We start from the raw sequence: 12446 nt of genomic DNA, 5'->3' as shown, positions 1-12446 counted from the left end.
AGAATAAATCAGGCGGTTTGAAACACAGAAAAAAGTAGATATAAAGATGACGCAGATTACTCGAAAATACTGAAACAGATGACTGGCATCAGCAGGATTCGAACCAATGTCTTCCGGATTGATCACATGTAGCATAACATAATGTACAGTATGTAGCTAAGTGGCAACATTCGGAACCCCTCGGCCATGTTTCTCGAAAACAACCTAGGATGTATGCCGGTACATCAGTTGAAGTAGTTCGTAAATATTTGAATTTTATTATTAATTAAATGTAGTGTTTTAGCTTGTATTTATTGATCTAAGTTTAATTTGATTGCCAGTGAAGTGTATTATTGCAAACATAATTGAGAATCCAAAGATGTAAGTCATTACGTTTAAACATATCAATTTCTGAGTATGTACACCGTCCAAATACATCCGAGGTTGTGTTCGATAAAAATGGCCGAGGAGCTCCGAATGATGTGGTACGGACCCAAATGACGCGTTGTCGCACTCCCACCCCACCCCACCCCAAACAATATAGCTTACGAAATCGAACCCCCGGCCGCCGCTATCATAGATGGAGTATTTTACGCCCTTTAAAGGGACTAGTTCGTGGTTTGTAAAATGCACGTTTTTGTAACAGTAACAATAAAGAGTGGCAAAACATTTGGGGTATTAAAACTTAGTTACTGACGGCTGGAACCCTTTAACAAATGTATATATATATATATAGTCTAATATTGTCTTTGGTATCCACAATTTTTAAAATGTGTTACTAACAAGATTCAACGAAATAATGTAGTGTGCTTTGTTGATTGACATCATCACGAACTGCTACTAATGTTTTCTATAATTTTTTAAATATCGACAGGTTTCGTATGAGTCCCTGTGGGTGAGTGGATAAAGTACCGGTTTTCTATTATATTCTTGTCGATAAAAGTGTGGGTTAGCTCCCCACTACAACCATGTCATTGTTATTTATACTTTAGTTGTATTTTTCTGCAGTACCGCTTTTATAGAGTAAAATAACAATAATACCAGTGTTTCAGATCGAGGTGAATGCGAAAAGGTTCTAAGTGACATTAAATCAAGAAGAAGATAGAACCTTTTCGCTTTCACCTCTCGAGATGCATTACCGGGAAATTATTTTTGGGCCAAAACATTTGCGAGTCCCTTTAATGTTCCGTTTGTCGTTCTGAAGAGTAGAAGAAATTAACATAAAAGCTGAATCGGCTGCCCTACTTCAGCAAAGGTATTGAAATTTTATTTTTAACACTGAACTGCACCGCGTGGATCAAAATATGAACCATATTTAACAGAGTGAACGACACAGACGATGAACTCCTCGCTTTGATTGATCGTGTCACTCTACACTTAAAACATCTCAAGTATTTAAAGCAGTCTGATCCCTCAAAGACTTGTTAATGGTGCCGTTCATCAAGCATTCCCGCTTCATCGATCTTTCTCTTCTGAGTTGGTTACCCCCTCAAGGTGGTTGCGTGAACATGAGCACTTGGGCTAAGGGGCGAACTATAGAAAATGTTAGTGCCGGGTAACCACGCTGCTCCTTCCTTTAAACGCGACCACCGACCATTTGCGGCGGTGAAGGAGGTCCGTAACAGGAAGCGAAAGACATGAAATGAAAATCTAAACACAAATAACCACAAGTCAAACGAGCCTAACTTGAATGTATGGCCGCATGTTACCCGAAACAAACAAAAATAAACGTGTCGGCCTAACAATCATGACCGTAATTCGTTACATGGGTCCTACCTAGAATAAAAATTTAGTCATGTGACCGTAACAAGCATAATTTGAAACAAGCTTATTATGCATGAGATATTTACCGTGATAGGTAACAAGTTTATATACTTTTTCACATGCTACACCGGAAACAAACACTTTTATTTAATTGTTAGGCCTAACACGCCTTAACCGTAATAGGTAAAATGGGTGCAACCATGCTTTAAGAGGAGATCATATCTAGTTGTAAAGGCCTTCCACTTATCTTATGTAGTGAGTTTCTAGGGCCGGGTGATGTGGGGCTTGTGCGGCAATGTTTGAACAGGGATGATTAACCTCAATTGGCGTTGGGATTTCTGATAGGACGGACCTTCTTGGTCACTTTATCTGGACTAACGACGGACACTTTGGCACATGGTATGTGTAACGTTTGATAATTCAGATTAAATTAGATTTTTGATGTTCCTCTCATGCTCCAGTTCCATTGATACTAACAAAACTTTTAATTATACATTATAATTGTACAAATATTTTTTCTCTTCGTAACATTTTATTTCGATTTAATGACATTTAAATAGTTATCATTTCGTTCACCCGTTTGTTTTATTGTTTTTTGTTTCTTTTTTGTGCCAGTCCTTGTTCAATCATTCATTCATTCATCCATTCATTCAATCATTCATTCGTTCGTTCGTTCGTTTTTCATTCATTTATTTATTCATTCATTCATTCATTCATTCATTCATTCATTCATTCATTCATTCATTCATTCATTCATTCATTCATTCATTCATTCATTCATTCATTCATTCATTCATAAACTAATTCATCCATTTTTTCACTCAATCATTCATCCGTACATTCGTACTGCATTTATTCAGCTTTGTAAAGAACGTCCTCGCAACGGAAATATTTTCGAACAACTATTTTGGCAATCAATTAAATAAGACAAGCATGAAATACGTGCATTAGACTTAGTCTGGATCATGTCAAGATAGCATACTTCTGTCGCCTTTTTTACCTATACAACTGCATCTTCAATTATGGAAACAAATCATTAAATGTAATCATTTTTCATCTTTACAAACACACAGCCCGTTAAGCTATTCTTGATGTCACTGCTTTTTATATGCAATAAATATAATTCTGAATCTTAATGCATTTTTAAAAGTCATAGACTGAAATGTTCATCGACATTCGTATTTAATATAAAACAATGTGACCGTTTTTACAGTACATGTCAAAAAATACACAAAGATCCACATTTCATCACAATCCGCGCAATTTAATTTCTTATTTATGGCCAAAAGATGAACAAATGGGATAGAAGTGAATGAAGATTTCATGATTTATAAAGTAATCCTACTCACATCAACTAAGGTTAGTCGATGTTCCATTTCACTGGAAATAAATAAACCCGTACAGCGTATCAAACATTTCACATTTCTGACTGAATAATTATATTTTGACAAGTGCCTGAATAGGATAAAAAACGCCTATTGAGAACATTAATATTTCAATTTCGATACATAAAAGTGAATAATTGAAAAGTGTAAAACATTAATATTTCAAATTGAATAAAAAAAGAGAAAAATATGAAAACAATTTGTATTCTGCTCTATTGATATCAATTGCACTGTGCACTTCTGCAGTTTCATTCGAAGTGGAAAATATAGTGCAAATGGCAATACATAAACCATTTTACATTTCAATTACACCATTTCTGAAATAACTTCATAAATAAGGCTTTAATTTATTTAAATTCCCAACGACAGCGATCTAGATAAGAGATATAAATGTATTCTTAATGAATTCTCAATCGCTTTTATATCATTTGACTTATTTTATAATTTATACATTTTTACTTGTCCTATACAACTAAGACATCCGCTTTACAAATGAGATTTTCGTGTTATCATGCCATTGACCGTAATTTTAAATGATGTTGAATTGTGAGCCCATATGATTTAGGTTTCATTTCAAAGGATATTGCTCGCTGAAGGCTGTTTAATAAACAGCTAGCCCTGTCATGTGGATAAACAGTGACAGGGCTAGCTACGCCCATGGCTTATATGTAAAATAAAGGACCGAAACTACATTATTATATTTGTTTTGTCTTTTTATTTCAACTGAAATTGTATGTGAAATTGCCAATTTTGCAATCTACCATGGCAAGAGCTTGTTTCCAATATTATTTTCGGGAGCGATTTTACATAGTTTTTAGACTCTATAAACCCGTTCATATGACCCAAAACTAATATCCAAACTTGACAGAATTGTACATGGGGTACATTAATATCGAGGACATTTTTAGAAGTACATTGTATTTCAAAGTTCAACTTAAAAGGTACAGGCGGTTCAGGCTGTTAGCCTGTTTCACATATTTTTACACGGGTCTCTTTCCGAGTGTATGGAAGTGCATATCGTATATTCTTCATTGAGATCATGTTATCATGATTGTCGGTACGTGTTTTACGCCGACTTCACGAGTGATACTGATATATCAATATAAGTTGTCAAAATAATGTCGACTTGTTCACGTATTAATTCGAAATGCCGACCTATTTTTTTCGAAAAGACTATTTAAACACAACGTGTCATGTTCATTGTAAATTCCGCGACAAAATGCAACATAATTAATAAGCAGACAAGTCGATATTTTTGGACAACATGTTGTTATTTATCCCGTCATGTCGACATAACTACATGTTCACACCAACATCGGTACATACGCTATACGCTTCAATACAATTGAGTGCAAAACCGTGCAAATACAAGTAATACGCTTCAAAACGATTGAGTGTAAAACCTAAAACCGTCTAAATAAAAATAAAATCGTGCTTCTTTTGTGCAATTTGGTAATTTATTAAAGTATGTAGAGTAGCTCAATTTGAAAAAAAAAATGCTAAAATAAAATTCATGAATCTCTTTAAACCTTTTTCTGATGCACCTCTACAGACAACCGCCTTGCTATGACAACACGGGGTTTATAAAAGCAATTGTATAATTGAACTATCTATTAGTATTTAATTTAACGATAACAAATAATAACTAGGTTTGCTAGTATGTGAGCATGTCAAACAAATTAAAAAGGAATACACCAACAATCTTTCAAGACATCTCTCATCGTCCATGCACTTTATATAACAATGCAGCGAATAGGACTCATTATATAGGTCTGAACTGACGGTCTTTGAAATGAAATTTTATTAAAATTTTCTTTCGCCCACGCCCCAAAATGTCCTTCCTACTCAACATTTAAGAGGTTTAAAGTGGATTTGACGCAAAATTAAAAGTACGATATTATCATCTTTTATGTTGAGTTTGTCTGTATTATGGAAGCGTATATCGTATTTATCAATGATGTGATCATGTACTCTTGACAACATGTTTTTGTCGAAAGAAAATCAAAATGTATGTCGATTTGTCGATCGCCCCCCCCCCCCCACTAGATCAGGTCAGCATACACAGCTTATAAGTTAAGGTCGACTAAAACAAGTCAACAAGACATCACATCATCGGGATAAACGATATGCGCTTCCATACCTCCAAAGTTAATAAGTATACACAAATACATTGGTTTAATAAACAAAATATATGCTGTCGAAGACATTATGGTTCCAATTTTAGAGGAAAGTTAAATAAACATGGCTATTTTACACATAAAAGACAAGTTTAATACATCAGACACTTAACTGTGCAAACTATACTTTTTATTAAGCTTTCTTTTCGATCGCTTAAACATCCCACGCGAAACTTTCGACAAAACAGCTGAACCAGTTTTAGATTTTGACATCAATGAAAACAAGTACAGACTGTTTAATTAGTTAATAATAACTGACTGCATTTTTTATCAGATTCTGGAGAATTAAAAGGAAAAGGTAAATATTGACAGAGTGTTACACCAACAAGTTTGACTTTGGCATGGGCGTTCACAGTTTGTAAAACACCCACCTGGAAATTTGACATTTAATGCGGACAGGCAATGTTTTATGATTTTGAAATATTCTATAAGTCACTCACTGCGACATTTAACTATTCACTTGAATAGTTTCTTATCAATCATTTTTACTTAGGGCTTATTAACCTTAAAACTAGAATGGCGACACAATCAAACTTTAAGTGTCCAGTAAGAATAAAAATTCATTGTTTAAGTTTCAAGTCCTAGCCCCCCCCCCCCCCCCCCCCCCAATCGTTTCTTTGAATGTCGAAATCGGATAAAAAGGTAATAAAATACGATCGAAATGTATTATTTTGGACTTGAATTGAAAAAAGAGAATCTTTGGGAATTATCCTCAAACACCCCTGCCAAATATTTTAACCATATGAATTTCAGTCCTGTGAGCTGGGTGCATGTCAAAAGGTTGCGTCCCTAAGTTACTCGTGCTTTAACGTCAATTTCTGGATCCGCCCCTGAAAATCAGGGCGCATTAAAGGGACATATTTTAACACAGAAAAGAACATACGAGTATATAGTTATAGCTGATTTAAAAATACTTTCAAAGTTTCAGACAGTTCACAGTCCCCTTCCTTTAAGTACACTTGTACTTGACATTCTTGTAATAGTACCTACCAGAAGGTAGTTATTGCGGTGGAAATAGAAGTGGGAACATTCACTGGTGCTTCTCAAGAATTACAATGTATATGCAAATATACTGAAACCTAAGGCGTTAATATAAAATCCAGTTCATTCATTTTTATAGCTCTTCCTTTTACAGCATGTCTGATTTAAAAAAAAATTAAAAAATGATGAGTTTAATAATTCGTTTTTTGACACACATTATATTATCAGAATAGTGTTCATTGTACACTGGTAACTAAATTGTTCCTAAATGGCTTAAGTAAGCTTTTACCATGACAAAAGGAAATCTGAACCAAATTCCTTGTGAATTTATCTTTACATCTTAATATTTGTGTTGGAGCTCCGTTTCATATTAATGAAAAGTTGTCATATTTTACAAATGCTTCCATCCGTTGTAGTAGAATGCGTTTTGAAAATATCAAAATGAAATTGGAATATCAAAATTCAGCATCCTAATTGATTCTGATATTACAATTCAATGCAGCGTTTTTTACCTGTTGAGATGTTGTGTCTGATGCATTGAAACTAATACGATACCCCTTGCAGAACATTTATCATATTGAATATGACACAAGAAGAGCGGCGTGTAAATTACAAATTCATGCCATTAGATTTAATGCATTTTTTATCCTTTTTAGAATATTGTGAAAATATCATTTGACGGTACATTAATGAATATTTACAATTAAACAGTCCCAACAAATAGAATATTAACTTTATTTCAGATGAATAGAAGATAAAGATGCAATGATGATCTTCGTGAATGCAGTCCGTTTCCCCGCCGTTTTGCTGGTAATATTGACATTGACTTTGACCTCGATGGAAGCTACAAACATCACGCGATCCCCGGGAACTAAATTACTTTTAACAACAACTCCAACGGTTTATAACCAAATCACTCCTAAAGACTTAAATGACTTAAAAGCAACTTCAAACGATGTCCGCGGGAACAAAACTGTTAACAAGGTCATCAGCGAATCCGACAGTTGTCGTATCAAGCCATTCGATAGAGAGCAAGTCCAGTATCTTCGATACTCTGTTATGTACATATTTGAAATTCAAATATATAATGAGTCTGATGATCCGCTAAGAACGGACAAATCTCGGACATATAAGCCGTGGAAATGGTACAGGACGACGTCAGAGCACGGCAAGACGTTATTGACGTTATCATTCAACTATGACATCCTTTCAATGTCCATTTTGACCATTGGTGTTCAAAGGGTACCTCTGAAAATCAAAGACGTCCCAGAGGGCTGTTTTAAATCACTAACACCTGAAGAAAGGGTAGCAATGATTCGTCACAAAGTGTTTGATAACTTTAAGAAAAGAAAATCGCGCCGAAATACACCAGCAGACGACGAAGAAGAACTTGAATACGAGGTTACCCAGCCTGAAGTGACTTATGTGTGTAACGAGATTGTGCGAGATGTGCTTGGCAAAGCGGTGTTTGCTAACCGATGTTGTGCGAGGGACGCCGAAGGTGACGTCACATGTTCCGAGCAGGAGGACAATTTGTGGATAACCGTGTTGTACATCTGCATATTTCTGGTAAAACTAATGTTGTTCATGTTTTGTCCACTTCTGGTGCCATCCAACATGTATACAGCCTCTTATGTCGCGTCAGAATACGTCGTGAAACTCGCAAAGGAGCTGAAATTCAAAATGTTCGTCAGTGAAAGCACGACAACTTCTGTTCGGTACAAACATAGGTTTACCCTTGACGATATATCAGAATGGCATCGACTCAGAGAGTGCGTTGAAAATTTTCCTCTAGACGAAATAGTTGATGTGAAAATGCCTGAATTACGGATTAAGGTTAAAGGCAAGCGAATTATTCCAGCGAACGAGCCGCCGACAGGATTAATGCGGACGATATACGATAATTTAATAAGATGCAAAATCCGGCGTCTTGAGCCTTTTAAAGCATGCTGCGATAAAAGCATATATGCGTCATTGGCGCCCTTATTTAAGCACACTTGCACGTGGGAAAATCTTGTGTTGATGATAATTAAAATAATATGTTTATTATTGGTCCCAGCTCCGTTTTATCTCAGAACGTTCATTTATTACAAGTTTGAAAAAGAGGAAATCGACGCAAGGAAGGAACTTATAAACGAACTAGGCCTTGTACGGACTTTTAATCCATTCCGTTCAAACATAGTTCAGTATTTGTCACCCACACACTCGCTGTTTATAAGTGCATATTCAGTGTACATCATATCAGGCATGGTGATAGGGTTTTCCGCAGACGCCACAAGAGACAAACTGAAGGCCATAGTGAGGTCAGCCTTCCATGATATGCAAAATGTGTCAAGAACTAACGTGCTACAAGAGGTCATAGGTTTCCTGCTGTGGCCATTCCGCAAGATGGGCTTATTTGCCTTGATCTCGTGTCCAATCATAAGCGCCGTCACAGCGCCCCTCTGGACCATACTATTTGTGCTATACTGTGTCCCAACCGTGTATCTAGGCTACAGACTACTATTCCATATTCGAAAGAGACTCGGCAGTGACAATGACTTCTTTGATTCAGGCAAACCTTTAGGAAAAGCCAAGCGAACAGCGTACAAGTTCCACAAACACCTTGCAAAAATTGACAAGAATGTTCACATTACTAGAACCACCTTTTCCGAAGAAGAAGGGCAAAGTCCTTGTATCACCGGATTCGGCCGCTTGGCGGCGCTACGACGACTGCTCGTGCAGATGCTTGTCAGCCTTTTCTTTCTCGTGGTTCTGCTTGCGTCCGTTTTACTCTTTGTGGAGGCTGCCGGGGTCATTGTGGAGGTGTTGGTCTTCACAATGATGGGAATCATCGTTAACGCTGGTTCCACGTTACGTTACGTCAGCATGGCGTTGTTGGTGATCGTCTACATGCATAGTTGCTACGATAATGTGTACGAGAACTACCTGATGTTTAACAATACGATTATCGACGCGGTTATGGATAAGGTGGAGGACCTGAAGAAGGTGGCCAGCCTACCGTCCAGTATGCAGGAAAACATGGCTTTCCCGGTATGACCAGTTTATAGTAATCATTTTACAAGTTTATACGGCAAATGTTACATGTCATTTGTGGTGAAGATGTACATGTATGCTCATAAAAATCATATGCGGCTTATTTTGGTGGTACTGTTAAACAGGGGCAATGTGACAATGTCTAAAATCGGTTAAAACACTATTTGGTGAGAGTTAGTTACATGAACTATGTAAGCGGAATCAAAAAGTTAATTGAGTACAGCCAACTCAAAAGTACTCCCAGTTCATGACTGTCGATCAATTGTTTCCCCAGTCCATAAAACCCTCTAAACTGAAGAATGATCATGTGTTTTGCCGCTGCTATTTAATTATTTAGCATCGCTAGATTTTCTGAGATGCAGCAGTACTATTTTATGACAATCCATTAAGATAGCTGATTACTTCATTATCCCTTTTATAATCAGGTATTCATTGAATGGAAAACATAGTCTGGTCAGTAGAAAACACTATCTTGAGCGTGAGCATCGCTAGCAGGATTTTCCAAGTCAATCAAGGGGCATAACTCAACAATAACTTAAGTTAAGGGTGATTGGCATTGCGACATAAACATGCATGGGCGTACCTGATGCATTAATACACATACGCCATGTGTTTTGTGATTGATAGCATATGTACTGAAGTAAGAATAAACACATATACATGTATATTGTAACCCGTATTTTATACTTTTGCACAACTTTGGCGATGGCTACACCAGCTATGAGAATACCTCGTCAAACTCTGTTCAAGCTCTGTTTTTGTTTCAGGTTAAGCCAGTGGAAGCTGTGGATGAAATACCAACAACACTTAACTTAGAAAAGAAAGATGCTCAGTGGAGAATTGGCCATCTTGTGCTATTTTTAGACTCAAATGATACTCCAAGAATTCCATTGAACTTATTCAAACTCTTGTGTGAAGTCAGAGTACACGGGGCGCCCGGGCCGATCTATATAAACCTTCTTAAGGCGACGGGCAAGTTCTCCATAATTGTTGTATTCTTGTTCTTCGTTATGATCGTCGTAATGGCATTTGGAAGCGCAAACCAAATGTCCTCGACCAATCAGACACTAGCAACCCTCGCGGGTGGATTTGTTCCAATGCTTCTGAAAAACGTACTGTCCAGTAAAGGCACGAAATTAAACCTCAAAACGTTGAGTTTTAAAGGCCAAATTGATGAAATTGTGTCAGAATATAAACAAGGATGGCCCATCTATGACATGATCATTGAAAGGTATGATCCAAACGCTGTCGATGAACCTGTAGAAGGGGAAGATAAAGATAAGGACAAACCCGGCGGCGATGATAAAGACAATGCAAAGAAACCCGATGCCGAAAAGGATAGCAAAGAAAACAATGAAACAGAAAACAAAGAAGAGCGGAATGGTAAAGAGACACTTGGTAAAGTGCCATCGTTTCCGACACTTGGGAACACATTGCTTCCCGCGGGCGCGTTCTCGGAAAGCCTTGAACACCTTCGGCCCGTTGGCATAGAGAAGGAAGGGCCAGCGTGGTTCCGGCGGATGTCCATTAATCCTATAGAAGACAATCAGGTGGATATCTTTGTTGACCTGAGTGTGAGTCAAGAGTCATCCCCGTGGAACTGGATATTCGGATCAAGTGAATCGCTGGATCAGTCCTTAAGCATTTTGAATGAGGTTGAGAAAACCCCTAGTCCCGGGTATGACCCCCGCATGCCATATGATCCTAATATGAATACAGACACTCTTGAAAGAAAACATCCTCCAAACCTTAACCAAGATATACATACGTGAACTTGGATAGCCTGATAGCACTGCTCTGTTGAGCCTTGACTCCCCACGTGTAAACGTAGAGAGATCAGTGTTTCAGAGTTCCCACGATGATTTTGTACAAACAAACCAGAAGAAAAGATGGATGAATTGACTAAATAGGGAAAAGGCCAGACGAACTAATTTTGTAATTGCATTTGGGAAATTTCTCCCACTACATCCAATATATATTACTTGGCGTTCGTATTGCATGTTCTATATAGATTACAAGTACTCGTTTCGTTTCCGTTATTTTTGCCTTTCTACATGGATAATATTGAACACCATTTTGGCATTCCAATATGTGACATGCATTAAGTTCAACGAGCGCTCTATAGTTGTATACCGCTGCAATTGAAAATCACAATAAAATCACGGACCTATAAAATAGGAAAATGTTAAGCGCTTACATTATCATATTTTTACAATCTAACTCATTAAAATATTCATTGTAAATATTCAAAATAACCCTCTTTTTCTTCAAATAATTCCTCTCAGACGATTTTAATTTCCAGAGAGAAAAATACGACTTATTTATCATTTATGATTAATTGCTTCACCAAATTTAAATTTGAAATAAATTAACAAAAACAACAACTAAAAAGACCGATTAAAAGGACAAGCTGATATATGAGGCTGATATGTCAAAATAAGTGACATATAACATTGCAATTGTAGCATTGATGTAAGTTTAAGCAATGGAGGTAAGGTATTATCATTGTAATGTTTAATATTTTAACCATAACAAACACAAGTGGGGCTTAAAGAAAAAAAGAAATAGCAATGTTTAATTAGCCCACATGACATCAACGTATAATTATGCCACACATGGCACCAGTGTTTAATAAGGATACATGACATCAATGTGAAGTCATGTCACATGACATCAATGTTCAATTATGCCTCAAATGACATCAAAAGTTAATTATGCCACAAATGGCATAAAGGTTTAAATTTGCCTCAGAAGGCATCAAAGTTTAAGTATGCCACAAATGACATCAATGTTTTATTAGGCGACACATGCCAGCAATGTTTAATTATGCCACAAAAAGCATCAACGTTTAATTATGCGACAAATGGCAAAGGGCATCAATGTTTAATTTCAAAATACCACAAATGGATTCATATCAGATACATTTTTCTCAAAAAGAAGCATAAACTGCCCTTGAAGTATCATGGACAATTAGTCTAAAATAATAGACGCGTTTCACGGGTTTCTTCCAATCTGAAGGATTTGTCATGTATAATAATCGTAAAAAAAATCCGTCAACGTTTAAATATTTGGAATAGTGGCGAAACACAGCATGTTCTTTTCTTGTGTGTGTAGGTAAGTGTAC

The 12446-nt window shown here is 36.7% G+C and overlaps 1 protein-coding gene across 1 annotated transcript; it reads left to right on the top strand.

Annotated features, from left to right (window-relative positions):
• Window positions 1-1985: 1985 nt before the first annotated feature.
• Window positions 1986-11354, top strand: LOC128228500 (uncharacterized). The gene is made up of 3 exons (XM_052939841.1): window positions 1986-2142; window positions 7030-9319; window positions 10090-11354. The coding sequence occupies exons 2-3, from the start codon at window positions 7052-7054 to the stop codon at window positions 11092-11094; spliced, it is 3273 nt and encodes a 1090-aa protein (XP_052795801.1). The 5' UTR covers window positions 1986-2142; window positions 7030-7051; the 3' UTR covers window positions 11095-11354.
• Window positions 11355-12446: the final 1092 nt, after the last annotated feature.

The sequence above is a fragment of the Mya arenaria genome, chromosome 3, assembly GCF_026914265.1.
Source record: "Mya arenaria isolate MELC-2E11 chromosome 3, ASM2691426v1".
NCBI lineage: Eukaryota > Metazoa > Mollusca > Bivalvia > Myida > Myidae > Mya > Mya arenaria.
The sequence above is the reverse complement of the archived record's forward strand: the minus strand, read 5'-3'. Positions and strand labels throughout refer to the sequence as shown.

What these genes read in the sequence shown, in the direction of transcription:
- LOC128228500 (XM_052939841.1), top strand. Translation starts at nt 7,052, where the DNA reads ATGATGATCTTCGTGAATGCAGTCCGTTTCCCCGCCGTTTTGCTGGTA. An exon ending in AGGAAAACATGGCTTTCCCG is followed by an intron (nt 9,320 to 10,089) that starts GTATGACCAGTT and finishes TTTTTGTTTCAG; the next exon opens with GTTAAGCCAGTGGAAGCTGT.